This window comes from Hyaloscypha bicolor, assembly GCF_002865645.1.
Source record: "Hyaloscypha bicolor E unplaced genomic scaffold K444scaffold_13, whole genome shotgun sequence".
Lineage (NCBI taxonomy): Eukaryota > Fungi > Ascomycota > Leotiomycetes > Helotiales > Hyaloscyphaceae > Hyaloscypha > Hyaloscypha bicolor.
This window is the reverse complement of record NW_020194515.1, coordinates 756,864-784,098: the sequence shown is the minus strand read 5'-3', so window position 1 is coordinate 784,098 and position 27,235 is coordinate 756,864. Positions and strand designations below refer to the sequence as shown.

General features: G+C 33.5%; 6 protein-coding genes across 6 annotated transcripts; 2 read left to right on the top strand and 4 right to left on the bottom strand.

Annotated features, from left to right (window-relative positions):
* Positions 1 to 68: 68 nt before the first annotated feature.
* K444DRAFT_551705 (uncharacterized protein) lies at positions 69 to 1,957 on the bottom strand. Its single transcript, XM_024876555.1, has 2 exons — positions 1,735 to 1,957; positions 69 to 1,687 (listed from the first exon to the last, which is right to left on the bottom strand). The coding sequence occupies exon 2, from the start codon at positions 1,649 to 1,651 to the stop codon at positions 110 to 112; it is 1,542 nt and encodes a 513-aa protein (XP_024743485.1). The 5' UTR covers positions 1,652 to 1,687; positions 1,735 to 1,957; the 3' UTR covers positions 69 to 109.
* A 1,745-nt stretch (positions 1,958 to 3,702) lies between these two features.
* On the bottom strand, positions 3,703 to 5,159 carry K444DRAFT_121557 (uncharacterized protein). Its single transcript, XM_024870391.1, has 2 exons — positions 4,490 to 5,159; positions 3,703 to 4,438 (listed from the first exon to the last, which is right to left on the bottom strand). Exons 1-2 carry the CDS (start codon positions 5,027 to 5,029, stop codon positions 3,878 to 3,880), a joined length of 1,101 nt encoding a protein of 366 aa, XP_024743484.1. The 5' UTR covers positions 5,030 to 5,159; the 3' UTR covers positions 3,703 to 3,877.
* Positions 5,160 to 6,576: 1,417 nt separating this feature from the next.
* K444DRAFT_477173 (HET-domain-containing protein) lies at positions 6,577 to 7,143 on the bottom strand (the record flags this gene model as incomplete). Its single annotated transcript, XM_024872946.1, has 1 exon — positions 6,577 to 7,143. A coding segment is annotated over one exon (567 nt), but the record flags the coding sequence as incomplete, so codon positions are not given.
* A 562-nt stretch (positions 7,144 to 7,705) lies between these two features.
* Positions 7,706 to 8,703, top strand: K444DRAFT_517310 (uncharacterized protein; the record flags this gene model as incomplete). Its single annotated transcript, XM_024873767.1, has 2 exons — positions 7,706 to 8,195; positions 8,261 to 8,703. The coding sequence occupies 2 exons, from the start codon at positions 7,706 to 7,708 to the stop codon at positions 8,701 to 8,703; spliced, it is 933 nt and encodes a 310-aa protein (XP_024743482.1).
* On the bottom strand, positions 8,692 to 10,408 carry K444DRAFT_649681 (uncharacterized protein). Its single transcript, XM_024885593.1, has 2 exons — positions 10,068 to 10,408; positions 8,692 to 10,020 (listed from the first exon to the last, which is right to left on the bottom strand). Exons 1-2 carry the CDS (start codon positions 10,192 to 10,194, stop codon positions 8,879 to 8,881), a joined length of 1,269 nt encoding a protein of 422 aa, XP_024743481.1. The 5' UTR covers positions 10,195 to 10,408; the 3' UTR covers positions 8,692 to 8,878.
* Positions 10,409 to 10,538: 130 nt separating this feature from the next.
* Positions 10,539 to 12,803, top strand: K444DRAFT_551694 (uncharacterized protein). The gene is made up of 3 exons (XM_024876554.1): positions 10,539 to 10,722; positions 10,789 to 11,639; positions 11,687 to 12,803. Exons 1-3 carry the CDS (start codon positions 10,699 to 10,701, stop codon positions 12,450 to 12,452), a joined length of 1,641 nt encoding a protein of 546 aa, XP_024743480.1. The 5' UTR covers positions 10,539 to 10,698; the 3' UTR covers positions 12,453 to 12,803.
* The last annotated feature ends 14,432 nt before the right edge of the window (positions 12,804 to 27,235 follow it).

The following is a 27,235-nucleotide window of genomic DNA, read 5'->3' as shown; positions in this document are numbered from 1 at the left end:
TGTGCAACTTCGTCTCCGCCCAAGTCTTGATCACCTTGCCCCATTTTAGGCCTACGTAGTTGAATGGACGTAGATGTCCTGGCTTTTATTTATACTGGAAGATGTATCCCTAAGATAGATGAGGAATCCAGCTAATGAAATTCATCTCCGGTGTCTGATACACACCTTCCGGGACCCTTCTCAAAGAAACAAACGACTCGATAACTAGAAAAGCACGAGCAGCTAGCGATAAACAGATGAAAGAAGAAACTCCACCTAGCCACAAATTCTTCCATATCTGACTCCAGACATCGCGACGACGAAACATTTCCAATTCCTGCCTCATTTGGTACTTCAAGTAGAGCGCCTCGAGGGAGCGGGGACCAAATATTAACCCATACATCACACCGCAAAAGAGACATACGCAAGTGAAACCAACCAAGATAAGACAAGAAACTCTCCAAAGTATCATCTCGGCCATAGTGCTGAAAATGGAAGGTGCACTGAGGCTGGGGATTAAGTGAACCCCGCCATACATGCCAGGGATACTAACTGCAGCAACGAATGTAGCCCAAAACCAACCACTGCTGGAGTCAAGACAGTCGAACAATTCGTCTAAGCCTGCCCAGTTTCTTGCGTGATGACATATCAGACGAGGGCCGGTATGCCGAATGCTGTGGTCGGAGAATGGATTTGGGCTATGATCCGAGGAGCCGAATTCCTTGTTGTTGATGAGAAATCGCTTGAGTGGTGAGTCTTCACGCAATTGAGCTACTTCGCGGAAGAATACTCCCGCTGCTTCGAGTCTGCGGAGATCGTTGTGAGATATTCCCACCCGGTAGCGTGGGTAAGGGGATTGATTGACATCTGCGAAAGGGACTGCCGCAGTGAGACCAAAACCAGTAGTCAGAGACTGGCCAGGTTCCAAGAAGAAAAGGGCCTCGAGGCCTTTGGCTGGGACAAAGGTGTTTTCTACTTTGTTTGCAGGGTAGTAGGGAACATCCAAGGGCGGCTCCAGTATGCCATGTTGTCCAACGACCCATGATTCTCTCGGTGGGAATGTGCCACGAACATAGCGAGCTCGGACGTGGGGACAACCCCTATCCAGAGGATGTGTACCAGGGATAGGAGCGTCTGACAAAACTTTCAGTGGTTGAAAGAGGTTTCCAAACCAAACAAGTGGGGGATCACGAGTTTGTGAGTAACTTAGCAGCCATTTCCTTCTCTTCGATCGCTCCTCTTCGAATCCGCTACAACCAGCCCAATCCGAGCTTGACACAATGTACCCCAACTCGTTGAACCATTCACCATGACTGAGAATGGTAGGAGATTGGACGTCGTAGGGCTTTCGGAGCCATAGCAGATACATGGCTATCGCGCAGACCACATGGATAATGGTATGGTATTCAAGAAGGCTCACAGGAAGCTCCTTGGTTTTGCGCTCAATAAAGTTTCCAATCACTTCGATAATTTGAAAGAGAACAAGGAACTTGGCCAAGAGGTCGAGTTTGCTTTTGTCTGGAATAAATTCGTGATCCAGATATTGGCCGAATCCTTTCCGTGCGAGTAGTAATAAGCCATGTGTTGTGAGTGTTGCGTGTTCCAAGGCGTTGTGGAAACCGCTGATATCAACTCCAAAACCACCCATGATAGCATAAAAGGCGTACGTCATATCAAGCTCCTGCTTTCGTGAGAGGTACCATGAGCTCTGTGAAAGTAATTAGTATCTGTCGAGGCAATGATTTGGGTACCAACCTCCGGGGCTCGCTCATCTTGTATGCATTTGAGCTCTCTGAGAAATTTCCGAGCTGCAAGCCACTGCTGGAACGCTGTGAAGACCAAGAGCTCAGGCGCCAGAAGAGCAATAATTACCCACTTTATTTTACGTCGATAAGTGACCCATTTGTCTTCCCGCACTGCTGGAATGTTGAGATGGACAGAGTTCCATACACATAAAACCAGAGTACATGCAGAATTGTAAAGAATATCAGTAGTTCCGCGTCCTGACGGACCAGATTCCCAGTTTGAGGTGAGTTGGGTATCGGTGATATTCTGAAATGGAGCTGCAATTGCCGCGCGCCGGCCAAGGAACAGAAGAACAAGCAATAATGTCAACATTTTATAGCTGGATTGACAGTGCTTTGAGAAAGAAAAAAAACGGGGATTTCCAGATCCTTCTCAAAAACAAGACCAGATCATAGAAGGGAAGTGGAGAGCAAGTTGAGAAGACGTATCATGAACAGTCCCTGAGGATATTGCGGAGCTGGGACTGGGGCCATCTTGCTATGCAACCTCACCATGCGGGTACCCGCTCAACGAACCACTTGACCTTCGGGAACAACACTTATTGTTCACAACATCGTGAAAGCCTAGCGCTTCGCCAGTGAGCTCCTAGCGATAGGCTGTCAAGGGAATGCAAGTTCCAATCTGCAGCTGACCAGGCTGTCGAGGATGTTTGCTTCGGGTGCTTGGTCATCGAACACGCCCGATAGCTGTATTACCTCGGACTGTGTCACCTCTTTCTTCGAACCCCTAAGAGGCAGAGAAACCATTAGGAGAGGCGGCCTGGTGCAGAACGCTTTCGAACGAATGGCTTGCATATTGTTAAGCGGAGAACTTTGACTCGAAGGGAGAGTGAGAAACATCCCGATATCCCTCGCTCAAAGCTGAGAATTTGAATGTACAACATTTTGAGGGCCATTTGAGTAGCGGACCTTGATGAATGTACCAGAACCTCTCCTACATTGACATTATCCGGAACTGGGTTGCACGCAGAGCAATGGCAGCAGCTCTTGCATTTACTACTCAGAAATTGCCCCTTTCCCTCCACAAGAGCAATGCATCGACGAAACAAAAACAGGATGTAATAATACAGAAGGCTCTGAGAACGAACTTCGGCCAAGCGAGCTATGATATATGAGGAACAAAGCCCAAGTAGGTGATATTAGGAGTTTGATACACATCGATAGGCACATGTCTCAAGGAAATGAAAGATTCAACGATGATAAATGCTCGAGAGGCAATGTAGACCACGCCGAAAAAACCGACTCCGAGAAGGGATAAGATTCGCCAAGGCTTATTACGCTTCCTCCAGGCGTTGTATAAAGATTGCCAATTAAGAATCAGAGCCCAGTCGCAAGTATTTGTTGGCACTTGGAGCTTCACAGAAAAGTAGTCATCAACAAGTCGATATGTGAACGTGAAAATGGGCAAATAGAGGACGACGACCACACAGGACATTCCCCATAGACTCCCTTCGAGCTTTGTAGGGAGTAGAGCTGGGTTGGCAAATTCGTGCAGAAACCCATAAGCCGTAACCGTCATAGCAAGAGCCACAAGTAACAGGAGAAGCCAAGCACCGATGCTTTCCATAAGCTGCTCAACTGTCGGCCAATTTTCCACCCGGCTGCAAATCAAACGGTCGCCAAAAGGCTGAAGAGCCTTATCTGCAAATGGCTTCAACAGTTGGACCTTTGGTATACAAGTTCCACCAGCGACGGAATCTCGAATGGCCAGCGGTTTTTTGTAAGACCCAAGTAGTTTTCGCATATATTTGGCAGCTAGTCCCAGCCTGTCGGGTCTTTTTGAGAGAGCCCAATTTGGTACTTTCCATGGCTCAGACCTATGAGCTCGGACTCATCAATTGGCCCAAAGCCAGAAGCTAAAACCTGACCACTTTCAAGGAAAAGTAGAGGTTCAATGTTCGAAACAGGAAGGTAAGTCGCGATATTGGGGTAACATAGGGCTTGTCGATCTGGTTCCGACGATTCGCATCGAGTAGTGACAAGACATCTCTCCAGCGAATTGTCGCTACTGGTAGAAGTGTTCTGACTCTGGTCACCATCGCTTATCATTTTGGGCATGTTATCGATAATTTCGTCCGAGGTTGCTGAATCCTCTATTGAACTGCCAAACCAGGCGAAGGGGGGGGGTCGGCAGAGCCCAAAATCCGGCAGGGTATTCTGTCTCGTCGCCTCGTGGGCTTCGCTGTTTCAAATCCGCTGCTTTGTGGCCATTGCGAGCTTGTGACGATAAAGGCCAACAAATCCGGTTGGTCATCCAAAGCGACAAGCGTTGGATCCTGAATATTGTAAGGCTTTCGAATCCAGAAAGCATACATCACAACAGTACCGACAATGTGAACCGCAGTATTCAACTCAAGAAGGCTGATCGTCAGGTGCGCAACCTTCGGTTCGATGACCTGGCCTAGGAATGAGAGTGCTTGGCAGCATACAAAAGCTTTGGTGAGGATATCCATCTGGCTTTTGGATGATATGGACCCGGGGTATGGTGAAACAAATTTCCCTTCCTTTGCGAGAAGCAATATGCCGTTGGGGTTGAGGGTGGCGAACTTCAATTTGTTATGCAGGTGGCCGATTTCCACGATAAAGCCTCCCATCACAGCATACATCGCATACTCCATGTCGAATTTGTCCTTTGGGAAGCCGCGAGCTAATTCCTCGCATGCCGTCAGAATTGGCACGCTTTGAAGTAGGTACTGGTTACTGACCTTGCCGTGAGAATTCTTTTCATAAAGATGCTGAAGCTCCTTGAGAAAGGACCGTGCAACTACCCATTGTTCGAAGCCTGCAAATACAACCGCTTCTGGAGCCAAGAGCGCTATCACGACCCACTTCGCCTTCCGGAGGTATTTAGTCCAATCAGACTCATCCATCGCTGGGACATTGAGATGGAGTGACTTCCAAACGCAGAGACCGAGGGTAGACAAACAACTTCCCAGAATATCCCATGTTCCCCGCCCCGAAGGAGCCGACACCCAAGTTGGTGCGGTTTCGTTGCTCGAGGAAGTATAATTTTGGAGTGGTGCCGCAGCAGTAAGGCGGGAACGAAGAAGAAACATCGAGAGAAGCAAGATCGACATTTTGGTTGCAAGGAGTGAAATGGTATGGCGGGTAAAGTAAACGACGGTGCAGGTTTGGGGATCTCGAAAGTATGGAAGGCCGAAGGAGCTTTGAGGCCTGACTGTCGTCTTGAAGATATACGAACGTGATGAACGGCGAGGCAGACCAAGGGAGCCTGATGTATGCATGTACCCGATCCACGAACCAGAGGAAGGCTACAAACAGCACAGAGGCTACACAACGTATCGAGTATCCAATTACCACACGTGCTTAACTTCAGGGGAAGAGAGCCCGCATAGACCGCCCCGGCTCGTCGCAGCTGAGAGGCTACTGACTTGTTTGCCCTCTTTCGAAACGTTTGAACTCGTTGAGTACGCAACCGTCTCCAGCCATCCGGCGTTGCAACCCCAGCATGTAACATCCCGCAACTCAGGCTCCACGGAAACAATCACCAAGTCCAGAACTCCCACTCTCTCGTCGTCCTTTCCCAACAGCGGAAGTTTCCATTTCCATTCGTACCATCCCTAGCCTCCTCGAATCTCTCAATTTCTCTTCGATATGCGGGATCCGGGGGTGTCGTATCCAGTCCCCAAAGTCCAAGTCTAGCAAGCTGCTGATCGAAATGATCACCCAATGTATCGTCCTCGTCCAGTGAGCTCGGTACAGCCCATTTAAATTTAGCACTGAAAGACGTAAGAAAGTCGGGACGTCTCCCGGTGGTATCCGATGCCAAAATCAAAGCTCTCCCTTTGATTTGCCTATCAACGGGCTCGATGGGAATCCGCTGGAATCCGGGAACGACCCACGCCACATCGCTTCCATAGAAACGAATTATCTCATCCGTATCTTTGATATCGCAGGAAGTGAGCCCAACCCTGCCGGTATGTGTTGTGAATGGCCGTATTTTTGTAGAGCGTGGCCCAGGACCAACGGCTTCACCAGAGACAGACTGACGAGGCAGTGGGGATTTGGTGAGCCACTCAACGTGGTTGAAACTTTCGAGGCGGGCGATGTCGTCTTCGCTCAGATTCAACAATGCACCCTCAAATCTTGAAGGCGATGGAATTCTGGGCCCCAGGAATTGGCTGTACCATTTAAAGAGTGGAACAAAGTCCGGCGCGGCGGAGGAATGCTTTGATCGTCGATGCCCGACTTTAAGTGGTTTCTTTATATCGGGGTACCACGTGAACTCCGGACCGACACTGGACACTCTCCCAGGAAGAGGAGTCTTGCATGCAACCTTCCCCAGGAAATTCGGAGGTACCGGTGTTGGAGAAGTAGTCCACGGCGCTGGCAAATCCAAAATTCGCTGTAGCATCTGCATCCATCGCACCAGAAATCCATCCCCAACCTCAGCCAGATACATCAACGTGAGGACCTGAAACAGATCACGAGGGGACCGAGTATAGTCAATCGTCAACCAATCCTGTTCTACAAGCTTCGCCGACCGATTCGTCAGGCGTTTCCCTGCCAGACCAACCAACGCATACACCTTGTCCCGTGGATCACAGCAAAAGGATCCATCGTACGACATAAGAAGCGTCTCTAGATTTTGAAGCCGAGCGGTCCGATGATCAATGAGTGTTGTTGCCGCATTATGACTGAGAGTATTGATTTCTTCGCTGGAAGTTGCAATTTGCTGTGCATTGTTGTCCGGCAGTCTCCTGACTTGACGGAAGAATTTTGCGAGATCTTTCCATGGCAGCTTTTCGTGCCCGCAGTAAATCATAATCTTGCGGGCTCTGAACACCTCTTGAACAATCCAAACTCTCCTCCAGTACTCTCGGCTCAGGAGATCTACAATAGGGCGTAATTCGATGGAGGAGGGCAGATCCGAAGATAGATCCAATGCTAAAGCACGGGAGCGAGGCGTTACGCTGTGTCTGATGAATGAGATTGCAACATCGCTTCCATCCTTCTCCGGGCCCAGCCACACAATCACCTCTTCTGCTTGGTTGTATAGCGTTCCCATTCTAGACACTTGCTCGTTTCTCTCGGGTATATCTTCTTGGTTGATACAAAGTGCGTCGACCCAGAGTTGGAGGGTGGCATTCTGTTGGCGAATGTGGTACAAAGCTTGCCAGAGATTCTCGCGAACCTGGATTTGAATACCATCAAGTAACAGTATCTTTGTTGGCTCTGGGGCTCCCCACGTGTAAGATAACGCTTTGTACGATGCTCGAGACTTGTTGGCGGTGGGAACATGCTGCAAAGCGCATTGTAAGGGAGATAATGCCGTGCCTGGCTTCAAATTAATGATTCGGATTTCTGACTTGCTGGCATCCAAAGGTCGATAGGGAAACGTAAACGCGGTGTCTTCTGGGTCTTTTGCTAAATCTCGTGGACCATGCACAATAGACATGTTGACCACTTTTGCATGAGATCTCGGCCGGTTTTGAGAAGTAGTAGCATTTGATAGATCCTTTAGCACTACCTTGCGCCGCTTCTCACCCACATTGCCACTGCCAGCACCAGATCTCGAGCCATGGCTCTGCTCATCAATCCATTTCCGGGCAGCTTTGATTTTCATGACTTTGAGGATTCCTTGCGGCCAGGATGCTTGACCACCTGAATCTCTAACGAAGGACGATGAGGAGCTTGCGGCGAGGAGACGACAAAGAGACGACGGATAGTGAGAACATCTCAAGTGTTATAATCAGACAGAAATAGTTCATCACTAGAAATAACGCGCCTTCCATTTCAAACCGGAGACTTTGTTGGATGTGAAGAAGTCGAGATCCACAGCTGAACCCAAAACACGGCTCGGCCCGTCGTTTCTCCGCATCTACAACTTTTCCTCGATCATCAACACCCTTTGCGCCAATCCCCACATCCGCCCCTCTTCCACTCCAATTGGCCTCAAAATGGGCAAAAACAAACGCCAAAAGCACCTCTCCCACGGGAAGAAATCAAACCCCCAAAAGTACACCCCATTGACCCGTCCTTCTGGAGTCTCAAAACCCGCTTCAAAATCATCCACCAAACCTTCGAAACCGCAAGCCCAGCACCGAAAGCCAACACTGCCCTTCTCGCCTCACGAACAGATATTACTGATAGGCGAAGGTGACCTCTCCTTCTCCTCCTCCCTAATAATCCACCACAAATGCCAGCACGTAACAGCCACGGTCTACGAGTCCTCCCACGAACTTCTATCCAAATACCCGCACGTTGAAGAGAACATAAAAGCAATTGAAGACGGAGGAGGGGCAGTGCGGTATGGCATTGACGCTATGAAGATGAGGCCGTTTACAACCGGGAAAGAGAGAGAAGGAGTCATGGATAGGATATTCTTTAACTTTCCGCATGTGGGGGGAAAGACGAAGGATGTTAATAGGCAGGTTAGGTATAACCAAGGTCCGTCCTCCTTCCCCTCTTCCCTTACCCCTCAAAACCTTGCTAATTATATGTTGTGTGAATAGAATTGCTTGTTTCGTTTTTCAACAACGCCATGCCGTCGCTGTCCCCAAAAGAGGGAAGTTCGATTGTTGTGACATTGTTTGAGGGAGAGCCTTATACGTTGTGGAATATTAGGGATTTGGGGAGGCATAGTGGGTTGGAGGTTAAGAGGAGCTGGAGGTTTCAGGCGAGTGCGTATCCGGGGTATAGGCACGCAAGGACGCTAGGGGTTGTTAAAGGAGGGGGTGGATGGAAGGGAGAGGAGAGGGCAGCGAGGAGTTATGAGTTTGTGAGGAAGGGGGAGGGGGCTGTGATGGGGAGTGGGAAGGGTAAGAGGGAGGAGAGTAGTGTGGATGAGGACGAAGGAGACGAGAGTCTACATGAAGATGATGTTGAGGAGCAAGGTGACGAGGACAAGGAAGATCACAAGAAAGAGAATGACGACGACGAGGACGAAGGCGATTGAAAGTCAGATTTTTTGGCTATGATCCACCCAAATCATCCGCTAACTCCTTACGCACAACGCCACCCGGTATAACCATCCCACCCACACTTTTGTCGGAATATCTGAGCGCCTGCAATATGGATTGCTCCAGCCAGGTATGATCCAATCGATCAAGACTCTAATAGCTGAAAGATCTCTAAACCACTATAGGTTGGAAATCCACGCCATTCATCGGCATCATACCATTGCCCATCGCCACGCCATTGCCTGCTCCAACTGAGAGAGGCAGCAACGCTTCGCCCAAACCACCTTCCGGGTGCAGAGCATACATCGGCGCTTCCATCGAATCGCCATCAAAGATCACCATATTCTGGATCGGTTGTTGACGAGCTCCAAGAACGTTAATCACGTCTTGAGCAAGCTGGCCACCAAGAACCGCCGTCACCGGAGCAATTTCACTGCCCAGATTTTGCAAGAACTTCCGAAGCACCACAGATCGCAAGGTCTCGCTCGGAAGTTTAAGATGTTCGTGCTTTTGCGTTGCAAGGACAGTGAACATCTTGAGATCGTCACTCGTGCTTGGGAGGCGTCCGTCCTGAAGTTCAAGGAACTCCCAAAGGGCCCGAAAGCACGAGAGAATGGGTGTGACCGCCTTCAATCGTCTCCTACTCTTCAAGAACTCGGCTGGCAAGATCGCAGCGTCGCTAGCCAGGAACCACGTAGAATACAACTCTCTCTTCGTAACCATTTCGAAATTCTTTCCATTCTCCTTCTTGTCCTTCACATCAATTACACTGCGTGTTCGTGTCTCCGCTTGAATAGCCGTAGCAACATTGCTCTTCTCCCTCTCAATCACATAATCATGCTGAATCAGATCCGAGAATATGAAGCCGTAGAAACCATGCACACCCGCCGCATAGAATGGCCTATGGTTGATCCTCGTCGCCGTATTGATGATATTCAATGTATCCGGCTGCAAATCCGTCGCAATCACAATATCAAACTGGCCAAAGAAATCTGGTCCCTTAGTCTTGATATCGCTCGGATCGACAACCACATTGACTCTCGGGTTCAGCTTTCTGATTTGTGGTGCAGCGGCTTCTGCTCGGTTTATGCCAATGTCTGCTTCGGAGATGAAAAATTGCGCGCCAAGATCGTTCTCGGTGACTTGCTCGTGGTCGACGATGGTGAGTGAGTGGATTCCGGCCAGGACGAGGTTCTTGGCTATCTCGTTGGCGAGAGCTTTCATGGTTATGAGGAGGATGTTGGCGTTGCGGATTTTCTCTTGGGCTTGGACACCCCATAGTCGGATTTGACGGTCGTAAAGAGCGATTTCATCTGATTGAGGTTAGATAGGACTTGCAGCAGGTCATGGGGAGCTTTACCTGCGCTGATGCCTTCTGCAGGTGGAGGGGCAACAGCCTGACCATTCGTAGCTTGTGGGACGTATTGGGGAACTGGGAGCACCATTGGGAGGACCGGGAAGTCTGTTACTGGTACATTGGGTTCCATGTTTGCCGTTGTTTTCGGTTTGTGTGGAGGGGAGAGGTTGTGAAGCTCGCGTGGGCGTGTTAAAGTTGACGGTTGCTCAAGCGGGCGAACTCATTCCCAGCGCAGAGTTGTATGCCACCCGCGGGCCAGAAGGTGACTTCTTCGCTTTCAAATATTCAATTTTGGTTGACAAGGAGAGCCCTCCCCGAACAAGCAGACGCGGCTCCAAATTTTGATCAACGCGGCTGTGCCTGAAATGGTAGAAGCCGGGTCCAGCCAATTGCACGTCATTCCCCCGCCAAACGCTGCGCTGCCCTCTAGCGAGAGACAGGTCATCTGGGCCCAACATCAACGACATTCGAATCCTCCAAATCCCTTCAAAGAAGTGTTGCTACATCTGCGCAACGAGTCTCGACTCCAACAACCCCATTTGCCCCTTGTATCATCGACGCCGTCTGCTCGTTGTCGAAGCATCGACAGGACCTCTGACGACGACCCCTCAATCGGCTTCATTGCCTCTATCCTATGCCGAGGCCGCTGTCATTAATGGTGAGTGATCCATCGCGACCTGTCAGCGAACTCTGTTCAAACACACGTAATTGATTCACGATGCAGTCTGGCAATTTTGATAGTCCGCCTGCGTCCGACTCCTACCGTGAAACCGCCGATCGAATCGTCCGCGAGATCCTCGACAATACCCAGTCGCCCGATGATATTAGTCCTTCTGGCGAATTATACAGGGCGATAGAGCGTTTCCACAGAAGAAGGGGAGGGGCAAATTATTTAAGGATGGCTTCAGATCGAGAGCAAGAGCAGCGTCGTCAGGAATCGCGGAGAGATGAATCCTCGCCACTGTTCGTGTTACCGCCACAACCTCCTCCAAACGAATCGTCGCCCAGGGAGAGAGCCATTTCGCGACTTGCTGGAATGACTGCTCGTCGTGGAAGACCTCGAATGCCGCCAAGCGATAGATGGATGGAGAGGGCTAGAGCTGTTCTTGGGGAGAGTAACAATGGCCTCGCTGATTTACAGCATGCCGGAAGACAACTAGAGCAGGCCAGCTCCAGCCTAAGAGCTCTGCTAGACGACCCAGTCCCAAATATCTCATCCCCCATTCTCGAACCAGCAGAATATTCCGGCGAGGCTGAACAAAACCGACGGACTAAGCGAAGGAAGCTCGATTCCGACAAGTTGGACTCTACCTTTGCAGGCTTCAGTTACGGCAAATACGGCCAAGTCGAACCAGGGAAGCTAAAGATGGAGATTGTTAGCTGTGATGGAGGTATATTCCAGGACCACGGTGGAAATTATGCAAATTATTCGGCGGAAAATGTTCTGAAGAGCGATTCTTCGGTATATTGTACAAAGAGTAATCGATGCAATCTCGTTCTGCGACATCAAGGAGCTACAGTGTTTTCACTTAAGGAGTTGATCATCAAAGCGCCTCACTCTGGTTATACTGCTCCGTAAGTTTTCTCCTTCATGGTTTGAAACCACCCTAACAATTTTGCAGTGTTCAAGAAGGAATGGTGTTCATTTCAATGACATCAGATGATCTATTAGCCAGAACAGCTCAATATCAAATCCAGTATTCCCCGCCTCGACCCCGAAGATCACCCTCTCAACGGTCCAACGAACTTCCACCCATAGTATCAATTCGGCACAACGATGATGGATCCATGACAGCAGCCCAAGTTCGTGCTCGACGACTTTATGACATTGGCCTGCAAGATGAAGACTGTGATTACCGCACCGCACAAATACCCTCCGATTTCACCGAAAACGCACCCCCTTTCCAAGTAACTACCGAATGCAGCGACTCCGAGAACGATGAACCATCCGCCTCTCGCCGTCGATCCCTACATCGTGTTATGGGCCTTCGATTCGAAGATTCGGACAGTAGTGGCGAGGAAGATAGCAACGAGCATACCGGTCCCTGGCATGACGACTATCTCTTGGGCATTGGTCGAAGTCGTTTACGACGTCGCGAGACAGCGAGTAATATCACATTAGCAGAAGCCGCTGAGGCATCACAAATCGCTACACAAGAGGCAGTGAGAGCTGTTGGCGGCGAGTTGATGGCTCCGCATGCGAGATTCTTCATCGAGAGAGACAAGAGCAAGTGTACTGTAAAATTCGACCCACCTGTCAGCGGACGCTTTATCTTGCTGAAGATGTGGAGCCCGCATCATAGCGCTTCGAGCAATATCGATATCCAGAGTGTAGTGGCGAAGGGGTATGCGGGGCCGAGGTATTTCCCTGCTGTCCAGATGAGGTGATGGAAGGTTGAAGCTAGGTACGAAATTGCCCTCTTGGAATGAGAGCGGGGGAGGGAGGGATGTTATGGTTTTTGTAACCAATGAGCATTAGATACCTCGTCTAATAGAAACGCGGTGATTACAGCTAACTCTTAGCGGAGTGTGTTCCAGATTTTTCCTCGGGCCAATATTAATTTCCCGGTTGCACCTCAAGCGAGTAGCTCCGTCGACTTTCCCGTGATGCAGTGGCTTTCTCTTTGTGAAAAAGATTCCTAAGAATAGCAGATTAACGAGCCCTCCCATTGAGCCTGCCTAAGCATACTCCGAACGTGCTGCTTTCCTTTGTCCTCTTGTTCCTAGGATGAGACATTCCTTTGTCCGTGCATATCGCAGAACAATAGCATTGTACAACGTGGACTTCCAAGTAACCATCATCGTCTTTTCTGTGAAGAATGACGCCGAACAATAAATGCTGCTGTTCATAAATAACATCGATCCCACGACGTAGCTCTATCATTCGATCCGCATTCTGTGTCTCTGCCAGCGCCTTTCGTCCTCAATATTGTCCAACGTTTTGGCCAAAATCGAAACCTCTCATGGCGCCTACACAACCGACATTCTCCGCTAAATTTCTCGCCGAGTTCGGGTATTTTAGGAATACCCGAAATAAGGAAGGTATGGAAATTTTTCTTTACTCACACCTGCAAGGCGTGCTGCCGAGAAAGCTGAGAAAGCCCAATGATAAGATTGCATTTGCGTTTGACATCGACGGGGTGCTTGTACTGAGGCCATTAGCGGGCTAGCGGACAAATCCGAGAAGCGAAAAGTGATTTTCTGATTTTCTGATTTTCGCGCCCACACCCCCCCCCCACCACACCTTACCAAAAAAAAAAAGTACAGCATATACACCTTATTCTCGACTACTTCTAACCCCCCCTTAGCTTGCATAGTCTATAAGGCAAATCCCATAGATTATAAGGCATATCTCTATCTCCCTTACTTTCTATATCCTTTATACTACCTATATTACTCAAATTATCTATATCTCCTTTATTCTCTTTTTCTCTAATATCCTTACTTTCCTCTACTATAATCTTCTTCCCTATTACCTTCTAATCTTATATCTATTTTTATATTTACTTTCTATATCTTATAAATAATTAAGGCTTTAGTATAAAAAGTTTTATAGATATAAAGTAAGGCTTTCTAGATTTAGTAAAATTAGTATTAAGTTAATAGAAAATATAGATTTTATTATTATTATTATATTTATAATTTATATAAGTATTATTAAATTTGCCTTTTATAACTATATAGTATTTAAAAGGGCTCCTTAGTCTTTTCTTATTACTATAAGTAATATAAGCTTAAGAGAATTCGGTTCTATAAATATATATTAAGCTTGCCTCTAGATTTATCTTGCCTTTCTCTAATCTTTTTAGTTCTTTACTCTAGTATAGCTCTATCTTTCTAATTTTAGCCTTATTATTAATTTACTTTATTATTTTAGTAATATTATTAGATAATATAAGAAAATTAAAGTATTATTATAAAGAAAAAAAAGAAAATTATATATAAAGAGAAAATTAAGAAATAAAGAAGTTTATTAGTTAAATATATTAATAAAAAAAAATATTATAAACTAAGTCTAGATTATTAGAAAATATATTATAAATATTATTTTTTTACTTATTTATAGCTTTATTATCTTTTCTATTACTTTTACTTTTATTAGAGCTATTATCTAAAGTTATATTTAATATATTTTTAATAAAAAAAAGCTTTAATAATAGTATTATATATTAAAATTAAAATTATTTTCGAAAAGAGATTAAGATTAAGGTTAAGGCTAAGATTAAAGCTAGTATAGCTATATCTTTATTATTTATCTTTAGAATATAAAAATATATATTTAATATAATTATTTAAATCTAAATAAATTTATAATAAATAATACCTAAAAATAGAAATATTAGTACTTAATAGCCCTAGATTAAATATATTTAAATATTAAAAAAATTATAATTTTAGGTATTATAGTTATAAAAATAAAGATATAAATATTTTTTCTTTTATTAATTTATAAAAGCTAAAATATATTAATAATAATTAAATTATATTTAATTTATATAATTAGCTAATTTATTTTATTAATTATAAATAATTCGAGATAATTTAAATTTCTTTAAATCTCTATATATAGCTTATTATATAAACTTCTATATTTTTATATTTAGTAATACTATAATTATAATTTTTAAATAAGAAAAATTCCCTTATTCTAGTATATATAATTATATTTATTTCTTATTTTTCGAATATATAATTATTAAATTAGAAAGACTTAAGAATTTTAAATAATATTTTTTTCTAAGAAATATATATCCTTAATAAATAATAAAAGTAAATATAGAATTATATAATAATATAATTATCTTATACTAGTAATTTTATTTTCTATAAAACTATAATTCTATTTTATTTTTATTTTAAAACCTTTATTCTTCTTTTATATTTTTTCGATTTTACTATTAATACTAAAAGCTTTTGCCTTTTACTAATACCTTTTCTATTAATATCTTTATTAATATCTTTATTAATATTTTTATTAATACTAAAAACTAGTATCTAATTATTTTATAACTTTTTTCTTTTTTTTCTTATTTCTTTTTACTTCTTTTTCTTATTTATTTTTTTTATTTTTTATTTTTTAATACTTTTTCTATTAATACTAAGAACTAATATTTAATTATCTTATAACTTTCCTTTTCTTTTCCGAACTTCTTTTTCTTTAATACTTCTACTAATAATACTAAAAGCTAGTATCTAATTACTATTTCCGAATTACTTTTATTTAGAACTCCTATATTATAAGTCTTTAATTTATTTATTTCTTAGAAAGCTAAATTTTAGATTTCTTTTTTCTTTTTCTAATATTTCCTTTTTTCTTTTTCTAATATCTCTTATATTTTTAGGTTCTTTAAAAATATTCTTTTTCGAATTTCTAAAAAAGAAACTAATTCCTATTTAGATTTCTCTAAACTTTAATATCTCTTCTTTTCCTTTAATATTTATAAAAGCCTTTAGGCTATTACTAAATATTTCTATTCTTTATCTTAGAATATATACTAATTTATTTTTATAGGAAATAGCCTTTTTCTCTCTAATTTCAATTTCTTTAATATATATTTCTTATCTTTAGGCTATTTAGATATTTCTTTATTTACTTTTATAAAATATATACTAATTTACTTTTTAGTTTCTCTTATCTTATTTTTCCTTTAATATTATTATATATATATCTAGTTAGTACTAGTTCTTATAACCTATAATTAGGCTTTCTATTTATTAAATATCCGGATATTTTATTTTACTTTTATTTTATATATTTTATTTTATATATTTTATTTTTCTTTTATTATAGATTAGAATTTAAATAGTATTTATCTTAAGTACTTATACTCTCAGGTATATAAGACTTTTATAGATTTTTCGGGATTATAAACTAGCTTATTTTAGTTTAGAAAAGCTTTCTTAAAAGTATTTTAAGAATTATAGTATTTACTATAATTTCTTCTAAAAATTAATATAATATAGGTATTTCTAGTTTATTCTTTCTTTATAAAATAAACTACTATCCTAAATTTATATAAAAGTCCTAATTATTTCTTAAGTTAAAGTATAAGTATTTCTTATTTCTATTAAATTAGATATAAAGAATAATAGATATCTTTAGGCTAGACTATAATACTAGTTAAGTACTAAGATTTCCTATATCTATCTTATAAATTTATAATTCGAGATATATTATATTTAATAGGGCTTCTATATCTAATTACTTTATATTATAATAAAATATCTTAATATTATAGTTAGAGAAATTTTATTTTATAATCTTATTTATTATTTATAGATTTTCTAGCTAATAAGTCTTAGCTAATAGCTAAGAAACTTATTAGCTACTTTATTTAAAGCCTCTAAAAATAGGAAATTATCTTAATAAAAACTTAGTATTAAAAATAGGTTTAACTAATTAATTTAAATAAAGAGTTTATAATAAAAGTCTTTATATATAGGTAATTTTATATAATAAACTTAAGTTTTTATTTCTGGTTATATAAATAAGTTATATAAAAAACTTTTTCTGGCTTATTAAAATAGTTTCTATTTCTAGTTATATAAATTATAATATATAATAAACTTAAACTTTTTTTAAATTATTTTTAGAAAAATTAGTAAGCTTTTCTAAATAAATTTATTAAAGCCTTAGTTTTTAAAAGTATTAGTCTAGCCTTTTTACTTTTTCCTTAGATAATAGTTTGGCTTTTAGAAATTATATATAAATATTAGAATAAATAAGGAAATATATTATATATATTTTCTAGATAAATTAAAATAGAATTTATAGAATTCCTATAATATTTTTATTAAATCTATAGTACTAGCTAGTAAAGACTTTAATAATCTTAATAAGACTTAAATTATAAGCCCGGCCCTTAGATTTCTTACTTAACTTAAAGATTAAGTAATCTATAATAGGTTACTTATTATAAAATATATTATACTTTTTTCCTAAAAAGTACTAAATACTAGTAATAGTCCGGAAGCCCTAAAGCCCTTAAGACTCTTTATAAGTTTTAGGCTTTAGGGCTTTTCTATAACTAGCTAATTATATAGAATTATATAATTATATAAATCTAATATTAATATAAAGTAATTAGTAACTTTATATATAGATATAATATAGTTTTTAATATAACTAGTCTAATATATTATATATTTATATATAAATACCTATAATTTTATTATTATAATATAATATATTCTTAATATAAAAATTCCTTTATAATTCTAGACTTTTAAGAGCTTTCTTTATACTAAAAGTAAAGTATATAATACTATTTAAATATTAAACTCAAAAGGCAAAGAATTATAAAGACTCTAATAATTATAAGACTTTATAAACTTAAATAGATTTAAATATTATAAAAGTATTAAATTTAGTAACCTAATTTTTAAATTATATAAGAACTAATTAAAAAGCATTATTTTAAAGTATTAATTATAAATTCCAAATATATATATATATTTATAAGGAAATAAGACCTAAAATAGTACTAAGCTAATTATAAGATATAGGAAAAAGTATATTAAATATTAGACTTATTTTTTCTTAATTATCTTAACCTTAGTAAATATTTATATATAATTTATTAAACCTTATATAATGGGTTTACTTAGGAAAAGTAAGATTAATTAGCCTAGGAAATTTAATAATAGTTAGACTTCTATCTAAAGTAATAGGTAAAGTACTAGTAATAGCCTAGATATTTTAGGTTTTACTTATAAAGCTAAAAATATTATATTCATTAATTCTCTATATCTAATAAGAAAAAGAAATAATATATTTATATCTCTAATATATCTATTATTATAAAATAATACTTATATAGTTTATAAGATTAATTATAGTTTTCTTTACTAAAGAAAAGAATAGTAAAATTAAAAAAGGATCTAATAGCTTACTATTATTATTATTATTATTACTATTAGAATTAGCTTTAATAGTACTTTTAATAGTATTTTCTATATTATCTTATGGCTTCTAGAGATTAGTAAATAAAAAAGAATCCTGGTATATATAAGTTAATTAAACCTAAAAATAAAAAAGGGTCTATAGAAAAAATAAAAAATAGAAACTAGAATTAAAAGAAAGAATTATATATATATCTTTATTTATTTACTAGTTTATTAGATTCTTTCTTATTCTTAAAGTCTTATATTTATATTAGTAAATAATACTTTTCTGGGCTCTCTAGGCCTTTTTAGTTTATTATTTAATCTTTTTAAGTTATTATATTTTCTAAATATTTTCTAGTTTTTTATAAGTAATTTTAAAATAAAGATCTTTATATAAAGTCTCTTTCTAAGTATTTTCTAGCTCTTTATAAATAATTTCAAGACAGATATCTTTATATAAAGTCTTATTTTAATATAAAATAAGAAAAATTATTTAAATACTCTTAGAGCCTAGATATATATTATAGTAAGAAAGATTAAAGATAGTTTAGATAAAACCTAGTAAGATTATAAGTTCCTGGGCTCTTTTATTATTAGAATTAATATAAAATACTAGTTTATTTATATTATTAATAAATTAATAATAATAAGTAAATTTACTAATATAGAGAAAGAAATAAGGAAATAACTACTAAGAAACTATATTAGAAAAAATAGAAAAAACTTAATTATTTATTTTAAATTAAAAGCTACTTATTAAAAAATATTTATTAGAATTTATATAAAGAATCTAGTAAAAGAAATAAAAGAAAACTTATTATTAACTTCTTTAGAAAGTTAGATAATTCTTTATTTAGCTTTCTAATTCTTTATATTATTAAATATTTATTTATAGAAAACTAGCTATAAAACTATAGTCTATAATTCTATAAGACTAGATCCGGTTATATTTTAATTTATAAGACCTTAAAAGGCTTTAAATAGCCTATTACTAATATAAGAAGCTATAGCCTGGGTAATAATCTAAGTAACTCTTATATTTATAGCTTATTAAGCTTATATAGTAATATAAATATTACTAGAAAAGTAATTAGGTTAAGTAATATAACTTATAATAAAAGGAAATATAAAAGGAAGTAGTTATAGGACTATTAGAATAGAAGAAGTCTGAAATAAAGTAGAACTAGTATCTAATAGCTATATAATAATAGTAACTAGAGAAATAGATATAGTAGATATTTCTAAAAAAAAAGATATAAGATAAAAATATTAAGAAAAGCTAGAAATCTAAAGTATTTTAGATATAAAAAGAAAAGCAGATATAAACGGAATTCTAGAGCTATAAGATTTAAGTTTACTAGTATTATTACTTTAGATAAGTAAAATAATAGCTTCTATATTATATTTATTATTAGTAAATTAATAGAACTTATAATATTAGATATTACTATATTAGTATTTAACTATAAAATATATAGTATTAAGGCAGGTTTTAAGAAATAATAATATTATTTTAAGAAATAAGAATTTAAAAATATAGAATATTTATATAATAAATAAACTTAATAATTCTATTAGTACTATTCTTAAAAATAAGAAAGGAATTTCGAAAATAATATATTTAATAATAAATAATACTTATCTTAATATATCTAATTACTTTATAACTAGCTTATTTAATTACCCTATATTATTAGAAGTATTACTAATAAAGGGCTATTCCTAGATAAAGTCCTAAACTATTAGAAACTATATAGATATTCTTCTAGCTTATATATTATTTATATATTCTATATTTATTAGAATAACTTATTTAAGGATTTTATTTTATATAATAATAGTATTATATTTACTAGTTAGCTTTTTAAACTCTCCTAATATTAATAGCTACCCTAAGGCTATATATATCCGGACTATATATTAGAACTAGTAATAAGCTTAAATATATAATTAGTTACTATTTCTATTAGTATTTTCTATATAAATATTAGCTATATTTATATTATAAAATATAAGCTTTTAATAATACTATTCTAATATTTCTCTTAATAAAAACTTATTAATATCTATATTAGTATATAAGTAAACTATTTATATAGAGCTATATAAGATTATATTACTTATTCTAAACTAAATAATTATTAAGAATTATATTATAAAGCTCTATATTTATAGGATAACCCTAGTACTATATCCTGCCTAGAGGCCTTATATATAGTCTAAATAGCTTACTAGCTATTATATTAGGCCTAGATCTATTTTTTCTAATTCTATAAATATTTTATAAGTCTATAAACCTATATATTTTATTTTGGATCTATTATATATAAAGTACTAGTAAAGTAATCCGGTTTTATAAATATTAGTAATTATAATTCCCGGTATAGGCTAGTTCCTAAAAATAGTTTTATATATACTAATCAGATTTAGTTATATAATCCGGTATTATAATACTAGACCTAATAGCCTTAATAAAAAGTAGTATAATTATTAATATCTAATACTTTTTCTTAATAATAGAAAAAATAAGAAATAGATATAAGAAAACGGAATTACTTATATATTACTAGTATAGCTAGCTTTTCTAAAGCTTCTATTACTAGGATTTAACTTACTAATTCTCGGTACTTTTCCTAGAAATAAAGTAGTTTTCTATATATATAACTAATAAATTAGTTATTTATAAGAATATAAAATATACTTTAGTAATAAAAGAAAGTTTAGAGCCTTAATTAGCCCTAAAGAAATAAGAGTAATAGCTTATTTAAGTATAAATCTAAAGATACTATTATATAACTAAATAAGTAATTTAATTAGAGATTCTAATATATATTTAGATAATATTATATAAATAAGTATTAATATAAGTATATATCTTAATCTTAAATAATAATAGTTTATTATATTTATTAATTAACTAAATCTAGTCTAGCCTAAATATAATATATTCTCTTTTCTTAAACTATATCTATTATATTTATAATATAATTATTTCGGGATCTAGGAATTATAATATTATATATAAGCTCTTTTTATAAATAATAAAATATATTAGTAAATAAGGCCCTAACTTTCTAAGCTAGAGCAAAATAGTAAAATATAAAAAAACTAACTAGGTTATTAATAAACCTTATTAATAAAAGTATATATATAAATACTATTATTTATAATTTATAATTCACTTATTATTTAGCTTATTTTATAATATTATAAATAGTTACTTATTTACTACTTATCTATTTATTATAGTTATATAATAAATAAAACCAAGCTTCTTATATATATAAATAACTCTAGTAATTAAAGCTATATAATTATAATTCTTAAGATTTTTAAGTATTTCCTTATTTATATTTTCTAGATAATATAGAATTATAATTTATATATAAAAGAAAGATATATTTACTATTTAAATATATATTTAGATATTTTATTTTTATAATTACTATTAGATTATATATAAATTAACTAAGATTTTATATAAATCTTTTAATCTATTTATAATTTCTTCTTAATTAATATTTATATAAGCCTATTTAGTAATAGCTTTATAATATAGTAATAGATTTATTAAAAGTTATAGTATTATTTTAATAAAATCTATTAAGTTATTTTAATAAGAATTAAGTTTAGGGTATATTTTATTATTATAATATACTTTTTAGTAATATAAGTACTAAAAAACTCAAATAATATTACTCCTATATAATTTTATTAATTAATTACTAAAAAAAAGTAATTAGCTAGCTTTTTAGTTATTTTAATAATTTAATTTTCTTATTTCTAATTTCGGAAATATTAAGGAAGTTATTAGATTCTATTAATAATATTATCCTAGAAAGGCTTATAGCCTATAATTACCTAATTATAGTAATTTATAATAAATATTTAATTTTATATTATATTATTCGGCCTAATTTTAGTATAATTTTATATAGTAATATAGGCTCTTACTTTATTAATTAGATAAGTAAGTAGCCTTACTATTATTATATTATCTAAGCCAAAAGTCATATATAAGTACTATATCCCTAATTAGGAATTCTGCCTTAGGGAGGAGGGGGAAGGGGGGGGGGTATGCGGGGTACTAGTACGAAAATCAGAAAATTAGAAAATCACTTTTTGCTTCTCGGATTTGTCCGCTAGCTAGCTATGGGCCTTAGTAAGTGAGCTCGACCTGAGGATAGGCAGTTAGTTCCGCTTTATAGATATCTAAAGAAGTCAGTACGTGCTTGAAGCCATAGGAGTTCGCTATTTCTCTTATCTTATTCCCTATTTCTCCCAGGGCGAGGATATTCTTATCCCCTAGCAAAGGGACGAGATTCTTGAACGGGCTGTGGGACTGGATGAATTAGTACTCGGAGAGGCTGGGTATATCTAGTCTTTTACCGAGGAAAGCAATATAGTCTTTCTCGGTAGCCCCTCCGCTATTTGTTAGGAAGATAAAGGAGATTTCATTGCGTTATAAGAACTCCAAGGTTTCCTTTGCACCAGGCAAAACAGTCTTTGAGCGGACAAGCTACTGAGGCCCATAGCTAGCTAGCAGACAAATCCGAGAAGCAAAAAGTGATTTTCTGATTTTCTGATTTTTATACTAGTGCCCCGTATATTCCCCCCCTCCCCCCTCTCCTCCCTAAGGCAGAATTCCTAATTAGGGATATAGTATCTATATATGACTTTTGGCTTAGATAATATAATAATAATAAGGCTACTTACTTATCTAATTAATAAAGTAAGAGCCTATATTACTATATGAAATTATACTAAAATTAGGCTAGATAATATAATATAAAATTAAGTATTTATTATAAATTACTATAGTTAGGTAATTATAGGCTATAAGCCCTTCTAAAATAATACTATTAATAGGGTCTAATAATTTCCTTAATATTCCCGAGATTAGAAATAAGAAAATTAAATTATTAAAATAACTAAGAAGCTAGCTAATTATTTTTTTTTAGTAATTAATTAATAAAATTATATAAGAGTAATATTATTTAAGTTTTTTAGTACTTATATTACTAAAAAGTATATTATAATAATAAAGTATATTCTAAACTTAATTTCTATTAAAATAACTTAATAGATTTTATTAAAATAATATTATAACTTTTAATAAATCTATTATTATATTATAAAGCTATTACTAAATAGGCTTATATAAATATTAATTAAGAAGAAATTATAAATAGATTAAAAGATTTATATAAAATCTTAGTTAATTTATATATAATCTAATAGTAATTATAAAAATAAAATATCTAAATATATATTTAAATAGTAAATATATCTTTCTTTTATATATAAATTATAATTCTATATTATCTAGAAAATATAAATAAGGAAATACTTAAAAATCTTAAGAATTATAATTATATAGCTTTAATTACTAGAGTTATTTATATATATAAGAAGCTTGGTTTTATTTATTATATAATTATAATAAATAGGTAAGTAGTAAATAAGTAACTATTTATAATACTATAGAATAAGCTAAATAATAAGTAAATTATAAATTATAAATAGTAATATTTATATATATACTTTTATTAATAAGATTTACTAATAACCTAGTTAGTTTTTCTATATTTTACTATTTTACCCTAGCTTAGAAAATTAGGGCCTTATTTACTAATATATTTTATTATTTATAAGAAAAGCTTATATATAATATTATAATTCCTGGATCCCGAAATAATTATATTATAAATATAATAAATATAATCTAAAAAGAAAGAATATATTATATTTAGGCTAGACTAGATTTAGTTAATTAATAAATATAATAAGCTATTATTATTTGGGATTAAGATATATATTTATATTAATACTTATTTATATAATATTATCTAAATATATATTAGAATTTCTAATTAAATTACTTATTTAGTTATATAATAGTATTTTTAGATTTATATTTAAATAAGCTATTACTCTTATTTCTTTAGGGCTAATTAAGGCTCTAAACTTTCTTTTATTACTAAAGTATATTTTATATTCTTATAAATAACTAATTTATTAGTTATATATATAGAAAACTATTTTATTTCTGGGAAAAGTACCGAGAATTAATAAGTTAAATCCTAGTAATAGAAGCTTTAGAAAAGCTAGCTATACTAGTAATATATAAGTAATTCCGTTTCCTTATATCTATTTCTTATTCTTTTTATTATTAAGAAAAAGTATTAGGTATTAATAATTATACTACTTTTTATTAAGGCTATTAGATCTAGTATTATAGTACCGGATTATATAACTAAATCTAATTAGTATATATAAAACTACTTTTAGGAACTAGCCTATACCGGGAATTATAATTACTAATACTTATAAGACTAGATTACTTTACTAGTATTTTATATATAATAGATCCAAAATAAGATATATAGGTTTATAGATTTATAAAATATTTATAGAATTAGAAAAAATAGATCTAGGCCTAATATAATAGCTAGTAAGCTATTTAGACTATATATAAGGCCTCTAGGCAGGATATAGTACTAGGGTTATTCTATAGATATAGAGCTTTATAATATAATTCTTAATAATTATTTAGTTTAGAATAAGTAATATAATCTTATATAGCTCTATATAAATAGTTTACTTATATACTAATATAGATATTAATAAGTTTTTACTAAGAGAAATATTAGAATAATATTATTAAAAGCTTATATTTTATAATATAAATATAGCTAATATTTATATAGAAAATACTAATAAAAATAGTAACTAATTATATATTTAAGCTTATTACTAGTTCTAATATATAGTCCGGATATATATAGCCTTAGAGTAGCTATTAATATTAGGAGAGTTTAAAAAGCTAACTAGTAAATATAATATTACTATTATATAAAATAAGATCCTTAAATAAGTTATTCTAATAAATATAGAATATATAAATAATATATAAGCCAGAAGAATATCTATATAGTTTCTAATAATTTAGGATTTTATCTAGAAATAGCCCTTTATTAGTAATACTTCTAATAATATAGGGTAATTAAATAAGCTAGTTATAAAATAACTAGATATATTAAAATAAGTATTATTTATTATTAAATATATTATTTTCGAAATTTCTTTCTTATTTTTAAGAATAATACTAATAGAATTATTAAGTTTATTTATTATATAAATATTCTATATTTTTAAATTCTTATTTCTTAAAATAATATTATTATTTCTTAAAACCTGCCTTAATATTATATATTTTATAGTTAAATACTAGTATAGTAATATCTAATATTATAAGTTCTATTAATTTACTAATAATAAATATAATATAGAAGCTATTATTTTATTTATTTAAAGTAATAATACTAGTAAACTTAAATCTTATAGCTCTAGAATTCCGTTTATATCTGCTTTTCTTTTTATATCTAAAATACTTTAGATTTCTAGCTTTTTTTAGTATTTTTATCCTATATTTTTTCTTCTAAAAATATTTACTATATCTATTTCTCTAGTTATTATTATTATATAGTTACTAGATACTAGTTTTACTTTATTCTAGACTTCTTCTATTCTAATAGTCCTATAATTACTTTCTTTTATATTTCTTTTTACTATAAGCTATATTACTTAACCTAATTACTTTTCTAGTAATATTTATACTATTATATAAGCTTAATAAGCTATAAATACGAGAGTTACTTAGATTATTACCTAGGCTATAGCTTCTTATATTAGTAATAGGCTATCTAAAGCCTTTTAAGGTCTTATAAATTAAAATATAACCGGATCTAGTTTTATAGAATTATAGACTATAGTTTTATAGCTAGTTCTTTATAAGTAGATATTTAATAATATAAAGAATTAGAAAGCTAAATAAAGAATTATCTAATTTTCTAAAGAAATTAATAATAAGTTTTCTTTTATTTCTTTTATTAGATTCTTTATATAAATTCTAATAGATATTTTTTAATAAATAGCTTTTAATTTAAAATAAATAATTAAGTTTTTTCTATTTTTTCTAATATAGTTTCTTAGTAATTATTCCCTTACTTCTTTCTCTATATTAGTAGATTTACCTATTATTATTAATTTATTAATAATATAAATAAACTAGTATTTTATATTAGTTCTAATAATAAAAGAGCCCAGAAACTTATAGTCTTACTAGGTTCTATCTAAACTATCTTTAATCTTTTCTATTATAATATATATTTAGGCTCTAAGGATATTTAAATAATTTTTCTTATTTTATATTAAAATAAAACTTTATATAAAGATATCTGTCTTGAAATTATTTATAAAGAACTAGAAAATACTTAGAAAGAGACTTTATATAAAGATCTCTATCTTAAAATTACTTATAAAAAGCTAGAAAATATTTAGAAAATATAATAATTTAAAAAGATTAAATAATAAACTAAAAAGGCCTAGAGAGCCCAGAAAAGTATTATTTACTAATATAAATATAAGATTTTAAGAATAAGAAAGAATCTAATAAACTAGTAAGTAAATAAAAATATATATATAATTCTTTTTTTTAATTCTAGCTTCTATTTTTTATTTTTTCTATAGATTCTTTTTTGTTTTTAGGTTTAATTAACTTATATATATTAGAATTCTTTTTTATTTACTAATTTCTAGAAATTATAAGATAATACAGAAAATACTATTAAAAGTACTATTAAAGCTAATCCTAATAGTAATAATAATAATAATAATAGTAAGCTATTAGATTCTTTTTTAATTTTACTATTTTCTTCTCTAGTAAAGGAAACTATAATTAATCTTATAGATTATATAAGTATTACTTTATAGTAATAAATATATTAGAAATATAAATATATTATTTCTTTTCCTTATTAGATATAGAGAATTAATAGGTATAATATCTTTAGCTTTATAAGTAAAACCTAAGATATCCGGGCTATTACTAGTACTTTACCTATTATTCTGGATAGAAGTCTAATTATTATTAAATTTCCTAGGCTAATTAACCTTACTTTTCCTAAGTAAACCTATTATATAAGGTTTAATAAATTATATATAAATATTTATTAAGATTAAGATAATTAAGAAAAAATAGGCCTAATATCTAATATACTTTTTCCTATATCTTATAATTAGCTTAGTATTATTTTAGGTCTTATTTTCTTATAAATATATATATATTTGGAATTTATAATTAATATTTTAAAATAATACTTTTTAATTAGTTCTTATATAATTTAAAAGTTAGGCTACTAAATTTAATACTTTTATAATATTTAAATCTATTTAAGTTTATAAAGTTTTATAATTATTAGAGCCTTTATAATTCTTTACTT